Source organism: Miniopterus schreibersii (genome assembly GCF_964146895.1).
Source record: "Miniopterus schreibersii genome assembly, chromosome: 10".
Lineage (NCBI taxonomy): Eukaryota > Metazoa > Chordata > Mammalia > Chiroptera > Miniopteridae > Miniopterus > Miniopterus schreibersii.
In genome coordinates this window covers 42,149,004-42,170,734 of record NC_138110.1, presented here as the reverse complement: position 1 = coordinate 42,170,734, position 21,731 = coordinate 42,149,004, and the positions used below count along the sequence as shown (strand labels likewise).

The following is a 21,731-nucleotide window of genomic DNA, read 5'->3' as shown; positions in this document are numbered from 1 at the left end:
CTAGACCTCCAAACTATAGGAATGTGTTCCATTTGTTCCCAATCTCATGGCTGTAATTTTGACTGTAAAAGAGTCATGATTTCAATTTCTGACTTCTAGGTCAGTGAGTAGATAGAAAGAACATCAAATAAAGTCAGAATGTTTCAAAGAAAATTATATTCTACTGGTGTCTAGACTAAAGTGATAGTCATCACTGAAAATACTATGTATGGTTTCCATGGAAACCTGTTAAGATTGCGTGCTTTCATATGTGAAACTGAGCCAAATGATCAGATTTCTTGTTTTATTTTAGAGTTGCTATAGTTATTAATGATCATCACCAAAATAGGTTACCCACACAATTCTTTTATCCTAGACAATTTAGGATGAGAACATGTTCCTTAAAATATATTTAGGACTATAATGTAATCATACCTTTAAGGCTACTCATAATAAAAAGCTTAACATTTTCATGTGTGATAGCATGTGGAAGAATCATCAGTACCTTCTAAATGCCACTTAGGAAATTTTGACTTACACATAGCCCTGAAAACTGCATAAACTTAGCATTAATGTTTTTAGGAACTTGTGATTCCAAGATACAATAAAGAGAGTCTGGGCATATGAGACAGACCTGAGCTTTTGTCTGTGCCTGTCACTGTGTAACTGTTCAAGTTCACTTGCTTGCCTATCTTCTCTGAACCCCAATTTTCTTGCTAGTACAATGATATAACATATACCTCACCTGATCGTGTGGATTAAATGAGATGAGGTATGTAAAATGGCATTTGGAAGGGATAAATGTTACTGCCCTTTCCTCTTTTTCCCCCATCACTTCCTCATGGCTAACATTAGGTGGAATACTGAGTAAAACATCTGAATTGTAGTTTAGGTTATACGTGATTTATCAAGGATATGCATAGTTTAAAATGTTACAGTGTGAGTAAATGAAGAGTTTGAATTTTCACCAGTGTAAGTGAATGTAACTCCCATATATGAAAATCCAAATTTATGAAACAGTTTAATTATCACTACTTTGTAAAATAATTTAAGGAGGGATTTATTTTAATAGCATATTCCTCCTAGTGCACTGAAGATAGCTTAAAAACAATAGCTGCAAAATCATCCTTGTGAAACTACTTCTAAGCAGTCCCACTCCTAAATATTTAACAAAGTGAAATGAAGTTTTTTTTCACACAAAAGCCTGTATACAAATGTTTTTAGTATACCTTGATTTGTAATTGCCCTGTACTGGAAACAACCCAGACACCTTTCAACTAGAAGATGGATAAATAGACTTTGGTACATCCATCCAGGAACAAACTATTGATACTTACAACAATATTGATTTTTTTTTTTGAGCAAAAATAAGCTTTATTTGGGTTGAGAAAAGAGGCTAGAACACGGGTTCCTGGAGACAGGATCAAGGGTTGAGCCACCCACGGCTCCCCTGGTTGCAGGTCTCACAGGATGCTGCAACAATATTAATTAATCTCAAGTGTATTATGCTGAGTGGAAGAAGCCATCTTCAAAAAGCTACATACTGTATGGCTCTATTTATATGACATTCTGGAGAAGGCAAGACTAAGAGACAGAAAACAGATACGTAGTTGGCAGGGGATGGGGAAAAATATTGACCACAGTGGGGCATTAGGGGTGTTTTGGGAGGTGATGTAGTTCTATATCTTAAGGGTCAGTTTTACTCTATGTAAAGTATACCTTAATTTTTTTTTTAAGACAGTCTGTTTTGAATAGTTCAAGGTACAATTATAAGTTACTTTAAATCTTAATTGCATTTCATAGTGTTGGCATGAACATTCAGCCAGAAGTTTTATATACCAATAGGTATAACCATTACACAAAGGTTGACTAAGTAATTGCTTAATATCTTTCATGATTAATTGTGTTTTTAAGTGATTTTACTTCTGTGTTTCTTTCTAGTCTCCAGTCAGGTTAAATGTTCCCTGTAACATTTATGATCTGTTACCTCATGTACAAGTAGATTAGAACTGGGCATATTATAGTCATGACAGGAAAAGATTTCAGAAAGCTTCATTACAAGGCATTTTCTGCAGTTTGAAATAATAAATGGAGAAGCAGTGAAGAGAAATGAAGGAATGAGAACCATTAAATTTTTTAGAGCTGTGGTAGTTCAAAACAAGTTTGGTCACAGGAACAATGTGGAGGTTGATGAAAGTAGTTGGGGCCCAACTAGTTAGTACCCGTAGTGTGTTGCTTTCTACTCAAGAAACAAAAATTTTATGTGTAGTGAAATCTAAAGATATGTGTAAAATTGAACATTTAGTTTTCCTTGCTCTGTAGCAATTCTATTGCTGAAGAAAATGAATATTCTAGTACTTGCTGAGCATTAGGAAAATGGAACTATTGCTACCTGCCATTTACCTTGAAGGCTGTGCCCTATAGAATTGTTATGTTGGGAATTTTCATGTAAGTAGATTGACTAGTAGGAAATGATAACTGTAAGTTTGTTTTCTTTCACTCTCTGTTTTCTGTAATAATCTTGGTCATGGTATGACCATTGTCACATTTAGCCTTGCCAATGCCTCAGCTGACTTCCCCACACTGACTTCCCCTCACAGACCAACAGTCTCTCTTCCGCCACAAGTCACTGTGGGACTGGCTGCTCAGTGTTCTTCAGAGCGATCTGCAGGGATGTCATTTGTTCTCACAGGGATATTTTTAGATTTACCCATTTGATGTGGGTGTCATTTTAATTGATACTCACATAGACTAGATTTATGCAAGTTTTTTCTCTGAGGTTTTCACCAGCATCCGGAGAAAATCATTGGTTTCTGAATATCTGAGCTTTGCTTTTTGAACATTGGGTTGTCCTCCACTGTTATTTGCATTTTTTTAATGTGTGGTGCTGTATGTATGTGTGTGTGTATACAGATATATATTTATCTCTCTCTTAAATTTTTCTTATTCAGGTTACAATATAGAACATTGTATATAATATTCCTCCCTCCTCTTGCTGATTCTGTTCACTAGATCTTGCATTCATCCATTTGTTAATTCATACATTCATTGATCCAAAAATACCCATTAAGAACCTGCTATTGCTAATCATTGTGCCTGGCATACTTTGGGGAATTGGTGAAGCATATAATACTTCTCCTTTCTTTGCCAGAAGTTAGAGTGTGGTGGTGGGATAAACAAATTAGTGCAGTGTGGTGAGTGCTTATATGATGTATTAGGAAGAGGGCAAGGTGCCATCAGCGCACACAGCCACAGACCCTTTGTTACTGCCTTCTGCTTTCTTCTCATCATTGAGCCCACGCTGCTTTGCCCCATCTCTTTCTGATCTTCTTTTCCATTATGCTGTGTGTATTCACAATCTCTTGTGGACATACTGTATTTGTTCCCATTTCCTCATCCAGGAAGCCTAAAGCATCCTTGCTCTTCTTATAAAATATTAGATCAACAGTCAACAATGATAGATTGAGAAGAAAACTAGTGTTGGATTTTGAAAATTACTGGACCAGTGACTAAGGTGGAGGGTGGGGAGTTGATGGTATTTGAAGATGAAACAGGTGACACAGTCTTTCCTTAGTTGTACTGCTGAAAAGCGAAGCAAATAGTTGAGTAAAACTTGGGGCCATCACTCGGGAAAGAACGTATATTTCTGTAGTGGCAAAATGTCTTCCTTTTTTTGAACCTTACTCAGTCCAAAATAATTGTTTACTTTGTAGATAGTGAGGTGAAATCACAGAGAAGTGAGCCCAGTGAGCAGAAATCTGTGCTTCCAAGCTCCCTGAAAGTATATTTTGACAGGCTTTAAATCTGAATTTATCAGCTTATTAGCTTTGACAGGTAAGCTTAAGGCCAGCCTCATGTCTCCTCATTAAACAACAAAAAACAAAAGCCTGAGTTCAGTACAAGGAGACTCACTGCGTTCCATTGGGTTATTTTCTTGCTAAATTTTCCAGGATGTTTTTTGAGGGGACTTTATCTACTTAGAATCAGTATCAGCATGTTTGTATCTACGTCCTTTGTTGACAGACATCAGAAATGGACTCTGAACAAGCCAAGCAAACAAACTTTTGATTATTTATCACTCAGAGAGATGATAAGAGGGCAAGAGCTAGGGCTGCTTGGCATCTGGGTGTCTTGAGCTAGTGAGTCTCCTGGATCAGCACTCAGGTGACTCAGCCTTGCTGGTTTCAGATTACTTTGACTCTCCATACACACTTCAAGAGTATCTATTCGGCCCAGTTTGGGTCAGATGTTTCCACACCCCATCAACCAGCTGATGCCAAGACCTGAGTTTCATATTATAGTCATGGCTACTGGGGTTTACCCCTGTGTTTGGGGGTCTCAGAGAGGAAATCATTGTGATACAGGGAACCCTATTAATAATACCTTCTGAATTAGCCATTGCATCGTATAGCTGTTCAAATTCCAAAACAGGAATATTGGGTCAGAAAATTTCCTCTTTTAAATAATACATTCAAAAGGTTGATGTTGATAGTATTGGGTGTAATTAGGAAAGGAACCCCTAGGAAAGCAATCTTCCCAGACCAGAATTTTTATGAATGAGTTTTTGACAGAATTGCTGCCAGTCCTAGAATTAATCTTATAAAATGATTAGGTCGGCTATTTGTTCAGTAAAATGTATAAAATTCAAAGCCTGTTAAGTTTGGATCAGATGTTGAAGTAATAGATATGCCTTAGAGACTGGGATACGTACTTCAGCCCATAACAACTTGGTTTTCTCAACAAGCTTAATCAGGATTGGGAGGATCAGGTTTGTGCAGTAGAGACTGGAGGTAGTTCTCAGACCTGGATGTACATCAGAATCAGTGGATAACAGATCCTCAAGACTCTACTTCCAGTTTTTTATGGCTGGACTGAGGCCCAGAAATCTACATTCTTAACCACCCAAACTTGATTCTGCTGCAGATGATCCAAGGACCTGGAGTGTAGTCCGTGCCAGTTTTTTTCACTTAACAGGAAAAAAAGAGGTTGGTTAGACATAGAACACTCCATGACCGTGCCTTCAAACAGTGGAAGTGATGGGGTTGCTTTTTAGAAAGACAGATTATAATCTACAGGGAATTGATCAGAACCCCAAATCCTCCAAAGAATACCTCATCCTGGCTAACCGTTAGTCTCTCAGGGAGGAATCTTCTGAGTCCAAGTGCTAGCTCAGAAGGAATTTCTAGAACTCCTCTGTACATCTTCTCTGAAGAAAGATAGAGGAGAGTAAGTACCCAAGGCTCACCCCTCCTTGTAGTCCATTTTATGACAGACTGATTTTGGAACTAACAAGACTAGGCATAGAATTTTATCAGAGGGTCTCTTGTTTTTATTTTTTATTGTATTTATTGTATTTATTTTTGTTTAAATATGTCTTTATTGATTTCAGAGAGAGGAAGGGAGAGGGAGAGAGACAGAAACATCAATGATGAGAGAGTCATTGATCAGCTGCCTCCTGCACGCCCCCTACTGGGGATCGAGCCTACACCCAGGCTTGTGCCCTGATCAGGAATCGAACTGCAGTCTCCTGGATCATAGAAAACTGAGCAGCGCCCGCTGGGCAGTCTCTTGCTTTTACCTGGAGCTATGCTTTCCTAACCTGACTCATCATTATTATCAGTTATTAAACTTTTAAAAAGATCCAAGGAAATTTGCATTTTTAAAACTGTCCAGTATGATTTTCATGTATACAAAATTTTGAACCAATGGAATAATATTTTTTAAGTTTAACCTTGGTAGAAAGTTCCCCACCAAATCTGCCCTTTTTATTTTCATGTCTGAGTTGCTTTGTTCATTCAACAGTATTTACTGAATCCCAACTATGTGCCAGATGTATTTCTAGCTCTGTCTAGAAACTGTGACATGATCCTAACCAACTGCTTTCTTTCCATTAGCATCCACCTTGGGTTGGTCATCAGGTCTTACGGATCCTCAGTCCCCTCTGTACCTCTTCTGCCTTTACAGTTCTGCCATCTCTTGCTTGAATTGGCTGTAGTAGCTTCTGAAGTGGTCTCTGCTTTTAGCCTCCTCTCCTCCAGTTCATCTTCCCCACAACCACTGCTGGCGCCCATTGCCCATGATGTACACTTGTGGCACAGGCCTAAGATCTTGCATCATGTCTCACCTTTGCCTCATACTCAGCATACCCTTTCTATGTATTCTTCTCTCCGCCTGAGACTGCCCACTGGAACATTCTTTTCTTGGCCTAATAGACTTCTCACACACATTTACACGCTAGAACAAATATTTGCTGCTTCCTGAAGCCTTCCTTGACTTTCCCATGCAGCTTTTTTTCCCTTTCTCTAGTCTTCCTAAAAGTCACCAAAATAGCATTACCATAGGCATTATGTAAGTTAAGACAGTATTCATGTCTCTTTCTTTGTTAGACCCAGAGACCTCTGAGAGAAGGATAGCAGGATTTTATTTACTGTATCTTCATATTATAAGGACTTACTGTGCTACCTGGCATGAGGCAGTTGCTCAATTTTGTGTAACTATATGAAAATTCTGTCAGACACAGGTCAGTATAGTGGGCATTTTGATAGGTGGATTACAAATTCTCTGCTGTGTATCTTGAAGGAATTACACAGTCTTTATATGATTGTTTCTAAATTAAATCTGCAGAGGTATTACATTAAAAGACCTTTCCTGTGACAAAAAGACTGAAGGAGAACTTGGTGTACTCAAGAAGTTTGCCTGGAGTTTTGGTTTGGTTTTGGTTTATAGATTTTGAGTTCAGACCTCAGATCTCTTGTCTTCAGGGACACCAGTCCAAAGATGTAAGCCACAGATGGGAAGTAGCAGGGAGGTTGGGAGACCCTGAGTCACAGTGGAGCTGCATTCTAGTGAATAGTGGTGGAAAGTAAACACCTTGTCTCAGTGTAAATTCAGAGTGAAATGAATAATGTCTGCCTTGCATAATGTAAATTCTTCTTTTGAAGATCAAATGAGGTATGTTTGAGAAAGTTCTTAAAAAATAATAAGTGCTACTCAAACACAGAATGTAGCTTAGGTGCCTGGAGGAGTTTGGTCTCAGAGCATAGGTGTAAGTTGGAATGTATATGAGGTAACAGTGTTCTGGTGTTTGTTTCCTGAAGTATCTAGAAGTTTCTATTCCCTTATAGCACATTTCTTCATATCTGTAAGCAGAAGGTTAGGTGGAATGTTGAGGGCAAGTTCTTCGATAAAAGCTGTCCACGAGTCCTGATCACATGGGACTTCCAGGAAGTTCACTTCCTAACATTGAACCTTGGGTAGCAGAAGGGTTAGTAGTCAATGCCAACTCTCATAATGGAATGTGAAGGAAACTTGGAGGATAGGCATGGCTTCTTCGGACTCTTTCTAATCATGTTTGTGTGTCCAGGTAGTATTAAGTAAAAATAATCAGTTCCTAAAAATATCTGGGTTTTTTGTATGTGTGTGATTTGTGCTTGTGAGCCTGAAGATAGGGAGGGATGCTGTTCTATGAAGTCCTTCAGTTCCACAGTACTCTGTCTGTGTGGGCATCTTTATGTCAGTCTGCTTTTCTGGTCATGTATTCTGTCTTTGTTTTCTCTCTTAGATTTCACTTGCAGCAGGGGATCTGGGGGTTTTGTCATTGCTTAGAGCATTCTGTCACTTAGAGATTTGGGGAAGGACATAGGCTCTAAAATCAGACTTGAGTTCAAATATCAGCCTTATCATTTAGTGTGGTCACCTTGGACACTTCTGAACCTCAGTCGTATGTAAATGGGAATACTAATACCAAATTTACAGGTAGTTGTGAACATTACATGAAATAATGTTTAGGTTAACATAGCAATTGATACATAATGGACTTGTAACAACTATAGTTGTGTTTGTTAGTAGTACTGCTAACTAGTAATACTAGTATAAAATAGATATATGAAGGTAAACTTAAAACTTAGGGAACACATTTTAATGATATGTGTAAAAGGGCAGTTTACAATATATCCATTTTGTACTGATAATTTAAAAATTGTAATATTTTAATAGCTACCTATATCTTTGTAGTTACTCTTTTCTCTAACAAACATTATTTTATTTTTGATTGAACATATCACCTTTAAATAATTCTGGGCAGTTTTCGTAGGAGGGAGACCTGTATTTGAACTTATTTACTGATGCATTCCATTGGTAAATCTCTACTATATATCATGATGATTTACTTTAATTTCTCTGATGCTCAGGTAAAGTTGCTAAGCAGTCTTTAAACTTTTCGTAAATAATTGCATCTTGAAAACTACCCATCTATTCCAGGCACTAGTGTATGTTTAAAGTATTTGATAAGAAAAATCTGATGGTGAGCACATTGAATTTCATATATGAAGGACTATTAGGTTTATTGAATTTTATGCATGAAGGGCCATTTGGATTCTAATAAGTATTTCAGTTGATTACCACCTACTGATTTTTCATTTTTAGTTAAGTGATCAATAAGTGCCTCCCAGGCCTGTCTCTGCCATTTTGCCCAGCTTTGGATCTCCCAAAGAAACACGTAGTTTGTCATTAAAGTGAAAGTAAACACAGTCATTTCAGATATTTTAAGGAATAAGAATGCTTAGCCCAAAATAGATGAGACCTAGTTGTGGCTGTATAATAAACTCTTTGGTGTGTAGTAGTGCCATTTAGAAGAGAGTAGGACATAATTCAGTGTGATTTCCAGTGGACATAATAACTAGGGCTGTCTGATGCTGTTGTGAACTTCTTGATGAGAGGAGTGTCTCTCTGTCAACTGGAAGTGTCCCTAAATTGAAAAGCAGTGTAGCATATGATGTTAAAAAAGATAGTTGTCGCCCGGCCGGGCGTGGCTCAGCGGTTGTGTCAACCTAGGATCCAGGCGATCAGGGTTCGATTCCTGGTCAGGGCACATGCCCGGGTTGTGGGCTGCAGCCGATCAATGACTCTCATCATTGATGTTTCTAGCTCTCTCTCCCTCTCCTTTCCTCTCTCTGAAATCAATAAAGATACATTAAAAAAACAAAAACAAACAAATAAAAAAAACACAATGGAAATCTTGTAATTAAAAAAAAAAAAATAGTTGTCTTAGCTCAGGCTGCTATGACAAAATACTACGGACTATGTGGTTTAAACAACAGACATTTATTTCTCACAGTTTCGGAGGCTGGGAAGTCCAAAGTCTCAAGGTACTAGCAGATTCAGTTTCTAGTGAGGGTCCTCTTCCTGGCTGCAGACTGCTACTTTCTCACTGTGTTCTCACATGGTGGGGGGGAGAGAGAGTGAGCCCTGGTGTTGTCTTCTCCTTGTAAAGATATTGATCCCATCATGGGGGATCAATGTCCTCCTGACCTAATATAAACCTAATTACCTCCCAAAGACTTTACCTCCAAGGCTAGGACTTCAACATATGAATTTGGGGGTTAGGGGGAGAAACATTCAGTTCACCTTTGTAAGCCTTAATTTTATTATCTTTAAAAATAGAAATTATACTTGCCTACAAGGTGGTTCTGAGATGATAATGCTCATAGAAGTTTAAGAATTCGGTACATAGTAAGTTCTCAAAAAAAAGTAGTGGCTGCTACTGTGATGATTGTTAACTTTATCATATTTCAGAGATGTGCTAGAAGCATTTTTGGTATTTGTTGCAAGACTGTGCTGGATAAATTCTTCCAGTTCTAAGAATCAATAAATGCATTTTAATGTTTTTCTTAGTGCTTATGAGCCCGAAGATAGGGATGCTGTTCTGTGAACATCCTTCAGTTCCACAGTGCTCTTTCTGTGTGGGCATCTTTATGTAATGATTATGTAATGTCTTTGCTTTTTCTCTGAATTTTTATCTGTCTCATTCTGCATCCCTTGGTCTCTGTCACTCACTGTTCTTGAATTCATATTAACTTCTCTTCCACTTCTTTTTCTCATCATTAACTATAAAATATGATGAATAGTTTACAATGTAGCTTACTTTGCTATATTTTTTAATGTTAGTTTTATTTCAAAAGTTTATTTTATTGAGTTACCTAATCTGTCTTTTTTGCCTCTGCACAGAGTCTGCTTTCCCAGACTATGACCAGGACAGGCTAGTGTCAGAGACCTGACTTTGTCCTCACTGGCCTTTATTATTGCTAGTGCTGGGCTGGGCATGTAGGAATAAAGTTTTATGGTGCTAGGTTATGTTTAAAGAAGAAGCTGTTTAAGGTATCATGCATACAGTGACCAAGTGCTTTTCCCCCAGACATAACCATGAGGAAATCCACCTACTCTAAGCCTTTTTGGGTTTTCCTCCTAGCACTGTTGTGCCCTTCATTCCCAGGGTATAGTAGAATGTTAAGGCATCAGGCCTTCCTTTATTTTTGTTTTCCCAGCCTTTGTAACATAAACAGAATTGTTTTATATCTGTTAAGAGAAAATCAGTCATTCAACAGACTGTATTTTTCTACTTTAGCAACTGGCATTTTACACAATAGACTTTCTTATATAACAACACATCCTTCACCCATGGTAAGTAAAATCATCTTGAGTAGATGTAGTTACACTTAATTATGGATTCTGTGCTCTAGTTGATGTAAGCTTATTATATATTTAGTTTATAAGACTTGTTTATGACTGAATGAAGATGCATAAAAGTTAAAATTTCCAGTTTCTTTTAAGAAAAGGCGTATTTAATTAGTTAGGAATTTAAAAAAAAAAATTATAACAAAACTCATTTTAAAATTGCCACCATCACCAAGCAATAATATAAAGATTGACTACTTGGGTGCTGTTTGTTTGAGTAATGTGTGTGCCAGGAAAGGCAAAAAGCATGATATAAACATATTATTTACAGAATATGAAAATTCTGATGGACTCTCCTAGGTTGCTGAAAAATACTTCTGGTAAAAGTGAAAAAATGAACTACACGTGACGATTTTATTTCACTTCTGTTTTTGAAGACATTCTTAACATATAAAAATTGTACACCATGCCCCCCAAAATAAGGCACAAATGGTGTTCGTTTATTCCCCTTTTCTTCTATATTAGTTGTGCTCTTCTATGAAGCAAAATGTAATGATATATTTATATGGCTAGTCACCTGAAAAGATGTTCAGCATCATTAGCCATTAGAGGTATGCAAATTTAAACCAGTATCACTACACACCTGTCATTATGGCTAAAATAGTAACAGTGTCAATTGCTGGCCAAGGATGCAGATAAACTGCATCTCTCATAACTTCAATGGCAGTGTTTTTTAAAAATTAAGCATGCAATTCCCATTCATCCCAGCAGCCACATGACTGGGTGTTTACTCCAGTCACTACTTTATTTGGTTATTTAGTAGTAAGTTAACTTATTTTCACTTGAAAACCTATACAGGAATGCTTATAGCAGTTTGTAATAGCCAAAAATTAAAATAGCTTAGCTGTTCCTCAACAGGTGAATGGCTGAACAAAATATGGTACATCCATACTATGGAATACTATTTCACAATAAAAAGAAACTGTTCATACATGCAACAACCTGGATGAATGTCCATGGACATGTGAGTGGAAAAAGGCAATCTCAAAAGGTTATATACTATATGATTCCATTTATGTAACTTTCTTAAAAATGACAAAAATCACAGAAATGAACAGATTAGTGGTTGGCAGAGATTAAGAGCGGAGTGAGACTGGGAAGGAAGTAGGTGTGTGTGGCTATGAAAGGCCAATAGAATGGATCTTTGTGATGATGGAAATGTTCTGAATCTTAACTTAATCATTGCTGGTATCCCGATTGTGACATTGCACTAGAATTTTGCAAGATGTTATCATTGGGGGAAACTGGTAAAGGGTACATAGGATTGCTCTGTATTATTTCTTACAACTACATGCATGTGAATCTACAATTCTCTCAAAAAGATTAATTTTAAAAAATATAATGAGTTATAATATGAATATTCTGATGAAACATTGTTTCCTCCCCACGCATGTTTATTTTTTTAGTTTCATTTATTGATGGTTCATTTGATCATTCTTTTTTTCATTCCAAATATAATTATTTTAAAACCATTGTCCTCACCAACTTGTAACAGTTTTAGAATTTAGCACATAGAAGACACTACTTCATTTGGTTATTTAGTAATAAGTTTTGCATCTAGTTTATATCACTTAAATGCACCTTCTGTAGGTGTACTTGGGAGCCTTGGTAACATTAACTATAAAATATTTAAAAAGTTTTTCAGGGTAAAAGTACTGTGGCTGTGCTTCTTGGTGTAAAACTCATGGGCCTTGATTACACATTCATCTGTGTACAAGAGCAGAAAAAAATAATCAGACACTGCCAGCAGGCACTTGCTTACCTTTAAAGAGTGGGGTCAGTTTCTCTACAGGCAGATGTCCTGACAGACGCTCACGTTTTCCCAAGGGATGGAATTCTTTCTCCTAATTCAGCTTTGGACTTATCTGACATCATAGAATGTGATCTGGGAACTTTTCTGAGCATGTAACTTTGAGCTCTAGGCACCTCAAAAGCTGGGTTTAGAGAGACAACTGTGCTTATGGATAACCTAGAGAATCATATCTCAGTTTTCTGGTTTGGTGGAAGTCAGTTTCTAGATTAGCCAGAGCTGTGGAAGGCTCTCTTGTTTGGTCTGCAACCCTCCCATCCCCAAGAGAATGCTTTTTGCTGAATTGTGCTTTGACATAGTACCAGGGGTGTCAGTGTCTAATGAATGAAATGGGATATTCTAACTGGAAATGAAATTTGACAAACTTAGGACTAGAAGGGGACTGTTTTTTTTTCCTAATTAGTGGAGAGTTGAGGGGGTTGCCAGGGAGACTTCCCCACTTGCCCTCACAGCATAGCATATCATGGGTGCCCTATTTTGTGGTCAGATAAAGCCATCCCTAACTGCAGCCACAGCAGGCGTGGGGCACAGAGACAGAAAGCATTTCCTGTTTGCCCTGTAGACCTAGTCAGGTGTACTCACCTCTTTTGACCCTTTCTGGGGGATTCCTTATAACTTGGTGATCCTGATTCGAATAGTGAATTGCAGTTGAAGAACAAGATTAAACCCTTTTTTTGGTTTTGAACTTTGTGGAACATGGAATGTATGTGCCAGTGAGTTGTGCATTGAAAGGATTTTCCCTAGAAGTAATGTTATAAATTAGGTTAGACCCAGTCTAGCTCACTAGAGTTTATTTAATCTAGCATCTATCTGAACCATAATATTCCATTAATAGTCCCATAGAAAATGCAGCTCTCATTTATCTTTCAGCAGGTTTCTCCTAGGGATGATATTTGGTCTTTTTTTTTTTTTTTCCTGTTTGTCTGCTATGGCCAGAGTGGATGCAATAGCCACGAGTGCCCAAGAGTCTTGGGCAGGAGGGCAGTGGTTGTGGTCTGGGTTATTTGGTGGTTCTGTGCAGCTTCTTTACTTTGCAGAAAAATCTCCAATGGCATCTGGCACTATCCTGGATGATGAAAAGGAAAAGGAACTTATGCATGCCTCAGATACAAAAGAAGGCAGTCTTGGATGGTCCATGTGTGGAAATGTGTAGAAACAGTGGTAGCATGATGGGTTCAAAATCATCAAGGTTACTAATGGTACATAATCTGGTGTACAAATGAACAATGTAATTTTAGTCACTTAATTTTTTTCTTTGTCATTTTCATTGGATTCACAAATTCAGTGTTAACATTGCATCTAATTTTTTTTTCTTGTCTTTTGTAGTCTCAAACCATGAATTATGTGGGACAGCTGGCTGGGCAGGTGATTGTCACTGTGAAGGAGCTCTACAAGGGCATTAACCAAGCCACCTTGTCTGGGTGCATCGATGTCATTGTGGTGCGGCAGCAGGATGGCACCTATCAGTGTTCACCTTTTCATGTTCGGTTTGGGAAGCTGGGAGTCCTGAGATCCAAAGAGAAAGTGGTGAGTGCAGGGCACAGGAAGTTGAAAAGTTAGATGACAGTAGTGCTTAAACCATTATTGTGAGCTCTCGCCGCCTTTTATTTTGAATCTGTATGATGTTAAAGATGATTGTAGGAGAAGTCAACCTTAATTGCTTTTTGAAGTTGCTTCTAAATTCAAAAAGCCCTACTACAGGAAGTCTCTCCAAGGGAAATCTTCCTGTGTTATTTAGACTGAAAATTTTTTTGATACTCCTATGTGTTACGGCTCAGAAGAGCAAAACAGAGAAATTGGAGTTATAAATGGAGATGTTAGGTGTATTTAGAAAAATCTCCTTTACCTTAGACAACATTTTAAAATATTTAGGGTAATGCCTTCATAACAGTTTTGAATGGAATAGATTGATAGAGTCAAGAATACATATGGGTACATTTGTTGAAACAATGCCAAATTTATTTGTTTGTTTTGACAAAGCTGTAAAATCTTATTTGTAATCTAAATTGTGTTGATACCAGGACTTATCTCCAAATCTGACTGAAATGCAAATCCCCAGACCATAGGCTGGTTGACTTTTATTTATTTTAGGGAAGATTCGTTTTAAAAGATGATATTTGTGTTGGCTTTTCTTTCTCTTACATTCTCTTGCCTTTAGATAATGGAACAACTGGAAGGTTTGTTAGTACAATTGGTGTTAATCTAGTCAGAAAACTGAGCTAGTAATAAAACTTTGCAGGTACATAGTATTCACCTTTCTACTCTTGGCCTGCAGTATCTACCTAAACGATGTAGGGAGATTCTGGCAGGGTTTTAAAGCACAATGAAAGATCAACTTTGTTTTAGAAGAGTTAGATTTCATGTCATACCCAAATATTTTTTTTAGCAGTAAATATTCACAGTAATATAAAACATTAAGAAAGCTAGCTGGAAGAAAATGAGTTAGGGTTAATGTTTATCCTATGGAAACTATTTTATGCAATCCTTTCAATTAAAGAGTAAAAGACAAATGAGTTTTTGTGTAAAATAATTATTTTATTAATATTTCTTAAATTACATACATAGCTTTTTCTTATTTTATATTTAATTCTTAGTTGCCTATATTTCCCATTTTCTTTTTTAATGTTATTTTTTTCTACAGCCTTATTGTTTTATAAATAACACACAATAAACTACACATATTTAAAGGATACAATATGATGTATTAACTTATGTATGCACCCGTGAAACCAGCTCCACAATCAAGATACAGAGTATTTAGTAGTCCTTTTTGTTTGTTTTTATTGATTTTTAGAGAGAGAGGAAGGGAGAGAGAGAGAGAAACATCAATTTGTTGTTTCATTTATTTATGCATTCATTTGTTGTTTCTTGTATGTGTCCTGACCAGGGGTCAAACCCACAACCTTGGTGTATCAGGACAATGCTCTAACCAACTGAGCTACCTGTCCAAGGCCTCAGTCTTTGTTTTTTTTATGACATTAACATATATACATATATTTTAACTTCTTAATTTTAGATTTACAGACAGTTGCAAATGTAGTTTAAAAGTTTCTGTATATCCTTCACCCAACCTCTTTCCCTATTGTTAACCTTTTATATGACCACAATACAATTATCAGCACCAGGCAGTTAACCTTGATATAATGCTATTAACTAAAGACCTTATTCAGATTTCACCAGTTTTCCCATTGTGTGTGTCTTTCTGTTCCAGGATCCTATCTAGGATCATCACACATTGCTTTTATCCTGTATTCTCTCACAGTTCTCAGTCTCCTTATGACCTTGACTTTTAACGATTACACAACAGTTACTTATGTAGATTGTTCCTCAGTTTGAATTGGTCTGTTGTTTTCATATTTTGGTGAGAGTAACACAGTAATGGTGCGCCCTTCTCAGCCCATCATCTCAGGAGGCCCGTTGTGTTGCTGTCTCATTCCTGGTGATGGTAACTTTGATCATTTCTTTAATGGTGTCTACTAGATTTCTTTACTGTGAATGTAATGGGAAGGTGGAGCTGCCTTCAGTGTCTAAACCAGCATTCAGTCTCTGGTCAGAAGGGTAATTGGTCCTCACTGGGAAAAATGCAGTAAGCCATGCGGTTGTTCCCACCATAGAGCCAGGCAGAGTTAAGTACACTTAGATTATGGACTGTTCTATTTATATTATGTCTTTATATACAGGGTGGGGCAAAAGTAGGTTTACAGATGTAAGTATGTGAAAACAGTTTATTCTTGTATTATTATTTATTGTATTATTTTCCATAGGAACAACTGTAAACATACTTTTTGTCCCATCCTGTATATTTGCCTTTGTATTCCTTTAACAGTCTAAAACTGGGGTTTACCAGGTTATTCATAAAAGTTTTGAAAGTTGGTATTTGTTTATTACTGTATCGTACTTAAAAGAATTGATTTACAGCCTAGAGATAAACAACTACATTACTTTTAAATGATATAATAGTAGTTAATATATATAAACAGTCCTCACTTTGCATGGTAGTACATTCCTGTAAAAATTACTGGGCAAGCTGAAACTGTGCAGAGCAGATTTTTATAACCAACAAGAAAAACTAGGATTCTTCCATAACCTTTACAAATATTTGTCACAACTTTAAAAATTCTCAGTCAGTTATAAATATATAGGAAAATGAAAAATAGTAAAATAGTATTTAGTACATTGCAATTTAAAACATTAGAAACATTGAGAACTAAAGTGTTATTTCTTTGTAAAAACTTAACAGGTAATTTTATCAGTGCTTAGAGAGAGGAAGTGGGAGAGAGAAAGAAACATCTGTGTGAGAAACATCTATCGGTTGCCTTCTGTATGCTCCCCTACTGGAGATCAAACCCAAAACTCCGGTATGTGCCCTGACCTGGAATCGAACCAGCAACCTTTCAGTGCACGGGACAACGCTCAACCAACTGAGCCACTCTGTTACTGTTTACATTCCATTTGAATTTTACTTCCAGTATTATTACTTTTTTTTTCTGTATGGCACTTTGATCTTGGCCAATTTCCTCTTTTAATTATCCATTTTTATGAAATGTTACAGGGGTTTATCACTGGGAGAAAAGGAAGCAACACAACTCCATGCTTTGCTCTCTGAACTGAGTAGTAGTAACAGGACCAGTCACCATCAGACTTTGAGAAAGTGACAAGATAGGTTATTGCTCATGATGGGCATCTGTTATTTTTGTAGTGATTTGTGGACAGAAAAGCTGGCAGTGAAGTTTGTACTCTCTGTAGTTACATTTACCGTACCTTGGTAACTGAAATTTGTGTTTATCTGAACTGTGCAAGGGGAAATCTACCTGTGCTTTAACTCTGAAAGTGCTCAGATGTTTATCAACAATGACGTTTCCCCTATTTTATGACATTTGGGAATTAAATAATTCAAGATGTTTATATGTTATAAAAATAGATGATAAAACATTTTCTTTCAATCCGTGATTACCATCCCCTCCACACTCTGCCTCCCAAAGTTTGTTTATTTTAAGGGTGGAATATGGGGCAGTTAGCAGTGTTTCCCTGGGGCTGTCACTCCAGGAACCTCAATATTAAGTTTGGCTTGAGAACCCAGAATTTAGGCTTAGTTTAGCTTGAATGAAAGACTGTTAATGCTAAATTGCACTTTGTTTCTCCTCTTAGATTGATATAGAAATCAATGGTGATGCTGTGGATCTTCATATGAAATTGGGTGACAATGGAGAAGCTTTCTTTGTGGAGGAGACTGAAGAAGAATATGTAAGTTCTAATGGGTCATGTCCACTTTATTCATTGTTTTCTGGCCTCTGGTGAGTATCCCAAATCAAATATGCAGTTTTCATGGTTAGTTGTGCAGATGATTGTTGCTAGTTAGGCAAGCTTTAGTTTTAGTTTGAAGAACTAAGCTGTCAGAAAGGAGCTGGAGGAGTGGAAAAGAACTTTTTCTCCATGCCAGATTTCAGGGTACCGAGAGAATGCAGAAAGCCTTCGTTCTTGCTCTTTTAAATAAGGAAAGGCACATCTTTTTTTTCTCTAACTTTAATGAACTTTCTTTAGTGTCTGTTACAGTTTACACCTTGACTTGAATACATTTGTTTTGCCTAAGTAATTAAGGTGTATCTCTTCAGGCTGTGTGTTCATACACATGTGACTTTTTTTTTATAATTAAAAAAAAAAAATCTTTATTGATTTCAGAGAGAGGAAGGGAGAGATAGAAACATCAATGATAAGAGAGTCATTGATTGGCTGCCTCCTGCATACCCCCCTACTGGGGATCGAGCCTGCAATCCGGGCATATACCTTGATCAGAGTCAAACCCTGAGATCCCAGATCATAGGCGATGCTCAGCCACTGAGCCATGCCCAGCCGGGCATACACATGTGACTTTTAAACTTGGAAAACAAGTTTACCATTTTGATTTGGGACATTTCATCTCAAACCTTGAAGAGTCACAGGGAAGTGGTTCATTATGGTCTCAACGTATTTAAATTAATTGGCCTATACCCTTTATAAACAATTATTGCATCTTTGGCTTCCTTAAGCAAGAGAGCATAATTTGTTGTTACCAACACACTTTCCTTCCCCTCTCCCTTTTCCCCCTTTTCCCCCTCTCTCCCCTCCCCCCTCCTCCTCTCGCCCTCTACTTTGTATCCACTAATTTGAATGGTGGTAAACTGTTCTTAATGGATTCACTGAGGATCTTTTAAAAAATTCTTAGAATGCATTGTTATATCTTTAAACATAAAGAATAAAATTTCAGCTTGCCCTGGCCCATGTGGCTGAATGTGTCCCATGCACCCAAAGGTCGCAGGTTTAGTTCTCAGTCTGGGCACATACCCGGGTTGTGGGCTCAGTCCCTGGTGGGAGGTGTGCAAGAAGCAGCTGATCGGTGACACTCTCATCATCGATGTTTCTATCTCTCCCTCCCTTTCCCTTCCTCTCTCTGAAATCACTAAAAAAAAATTCTCGTGTTTAAAAAGAAAAGTACAAGTACACTTTATTTCAAAGACCATTAAGTTAAATTAAAAGACCATGGGTGTCACCCTAGCTGGTTTGGCTCAGTGGTTAGAGCATGGGCCCTAGAACTGAAGGGTCTTGGGTTCAGTTCTGGTCAAGGGCACATACTTCGGTTGCAGGCTCAATCCCTGGCCCCAGTCAGGGCATGTGCAGGAGGCAGCCAATCAGTGTGTTGCTCTCACATTGATTTTTCTCTTTCTCTCTCTCCCTCCCCCCTTCCATACTCTCTGAAAAGCAATGGAAAAAAATATCCTCCAGTGAGGGTTAAAAAAAAAAAAGGAAATAAAGACGCTAGGTGTCAGAGACCATGGTCTATCACCTTGGAGCTATGGGGGCTTGCAGAATAATATCCTATCATTACAGTTTTTCCTAAGTATGTGTTGCTGGTGAACACAAATTTTGCTTGGGTAAACAAAACTTTGGATTTGGGGTAATATGTTTACCAATGCCAAATTCGAAAATTTAATTTAAAACAATTACGGAAACCCACTTATTTTCAGGACTATTACATAAAATCTTGAGTGTTCTGAATTATCTGAGATTAATTTGTATCTCTGTTACCTACCTTCCATTTCCCCTATGATAATGAAGGAATGAAGGGAATGATTAAGAAGTTAATTTCCTGAACACTAGACTTGATCATATATTTAATATTAAAATAAGAGTCTAATTATTTCTAACTGTTGGGATTTATTTTCTTTTGAATTCCTAAAGGGATATCTTAAATATTTTATGATTTAAAGATGCACAGAGCATTGTTTGTTATAATCACCTTCCTCCACCCTCAATTAATTTGGCAAACACAAACATTAACTATAAATTTTACCATAGTTCCTCACTTCACTTGACCTGTCCTGTTTGCCCTGTCCTTGTCTTCTACTTTGTCCTGTTCTTAGTGTTCTTGGTAAGTTCTTTACAGAAGGCTTTGTAATGCCTCCTTGGAATGCTGCTGTTGCTGCTTTGAACTTTCCTTTTACAGATAATTTAATTGGCTCTGCTTTAATTATAGTTTTCATGTTTCATGCTAACTCGGCATACTGGTTCCTCCAAACGTATTCAGTTATGTGACCAAAACGAGCTAACACTTAGCTGTGTGCATTAGAGTAAAGACCTATTTAGGGCAAGCAGTGCCCTAGTTCAGTGTGACTTTCTTACCTTCAGGGACTGTGTTCTTTCTAGTACTGTGAAAATTTAGATATGGAAAGAATTTATTATTATTTTGATTCACTGTCCGGTTTGCTGTGGACAACTTTGCTTTCTTCGTGTTCTCTTTAAGGAAAAACTTCCTGCTTACCTTGCCACGTCACCAATTCCGACCGAAGATCAGTTCTTCAAAGATACTGACTCCCCTTTGATAAAATCAGGTGGAAATGAAAGGCCATCTCAGAGCTCCAACATCTCACACATCTTGGAAACAGAGACAGTTTTTACCCCAAGTTCTGTGAAAAAGAAAAAACGAAGGAGAAAGAAATGCAAACAGGACAGTAAGAAGGAAGACCAGGCAGCTTCCCCTGCTGCAGAAGACACTATGGATGTGGATCTGAGCTCTGATGATGACAAGGGGGCCCAGTCAGCAAGGTAGGACTCTCCGTCTGGGAGGGCTCTTAGTGCAGGTGCCAGGTGTCCATGCATGCTGTGAACAGAGCACAGGTAAAGTGAGAAGTTGTTTCTTTTATGCGTCTACAGTGTGAGGTTTGGACTTGTTTTTCCCCTTGACAGTTTGTTGTAGAATCAAGTAGGAGAAGCATTTTCTTTTTTTTCTTTCTGAAACTGTACAAAATTTGCCGCTAGACATCCTGCTGTGGTGCTCAGATATCATTTGAAACTGACTGGCATTGTGTGTCTTTTCATCCAGTAAGTCTCCAACAGCCAAATTGTTAAGTCTCAAGGAAGATCTGAACTAGTGACTCGCCCCTGTGTATGCAGATATAAACATCAGGACTGTTTCCCAACCCAGTGGTCTTATGCTTGGTATCTCACCTAGTCCTGAGAATTGTTAAAAAGAAGAAGGGGGAAAAAAGATAAAAAATATGAACAATAAAATAGCAATAAATACATACCTATCAGCAAATGAATAAAAAAAAACCCAACTAAGCAGGACAGAAACAGACTCATAGATACAGAAAACATTTTGACAGTTTTCCAGATGAGAGGGGTTTGGGGGGATGGATGAAAAAGGTCAAGAGATTAACAAGTACAGATTGGTGGTTAACAGAATAGTCATGGGGATGTAAAGTACCACATAGGGCATATAGTCAATAATACTCTAATAACCACATGGCGTCAGATGGGTACTAGACTTACCAGGATGATCACTTAGTAAGTTATACAATGTCTAGTCACTAGGGTGTACACCTGTATCAACTGTAATTGAAAAATAGAAAATGATTTAAATTCAAAACAACAAAAAACACCCTAGTAAATTAAAGAGGAAAGGAGCGTTTTGGTTTGGTTTGATTTGAAGTGAGAAATTTTGATCGCTACTTATTTACTAGCTCTGTAGAAGAGCTCAAAATAGATGGCACTTTTCAAGTCAGCACTGTCTGGGGTTGAGAGGTAACAATTTGGAGGAGAATATGTATTTTTTCATTCAAGATTTGATTTTTAAAGATTCTCTCTCACCTGTTATACTCAGTGGTTGGGCTGGCACAGGAAGGATCATAGGTGTGTCAGTGTTGTACTTATCTTCATTGATAACCATTGAACAAGAAGCTGCTGCAAATTAGTTGTATTAACTCTGCAATTTCAAGAAACCCAGAGGGTAAATTAAAACCTTATTAGCATTAGTTCAACCGCCTATGGTTTCAAGGTCTGAATATGAATTTTAAAAACTTTTATCATGTTTTTATATCATCTTCCTCACATCTCCAGATCATGTAGATTATCAGTAAAGAGAAAGTTCTCAAGTAATGCTTGGGCCAAACAAAGA

The 21,731-nt window shown here is 37.4% G+C and overlaps 1 protein-coding gene across 4 annotated transcripts in view; it reads left to right on the top strand.

Moving 5' to 3' along the window:
- The window catches only part of LPIN2 (lipin 2), a 71,624-nt gene that overhangs the window by 26,557 nt on the left and 23,336 nt on the right, over positions 1-21,731 (top strand). For all 4 annotated transcript variants that reach the window (XM_081149077.1, XM_081149078.1, XM_081149076.1 and 1 more), the window contains exons 2-4: positions 13,628-13,828; positions 17,450-17,545; positions 20,079-20,380. In XM_081149077.1, the coding sequence (XP_081005203.1) occupies positions 13,637-13,828; positions 17,450-17,545; positions 20,079-20,380 (590 nt within the window). In that variant the 5' untranslated portion in view covers positions 13,628-13,636. The remainder of the gene's footprint in view (positions 1-13,627; positions 13,829-17,449; positions 17,546-20,078; positions 20,381-21,731) is intronic.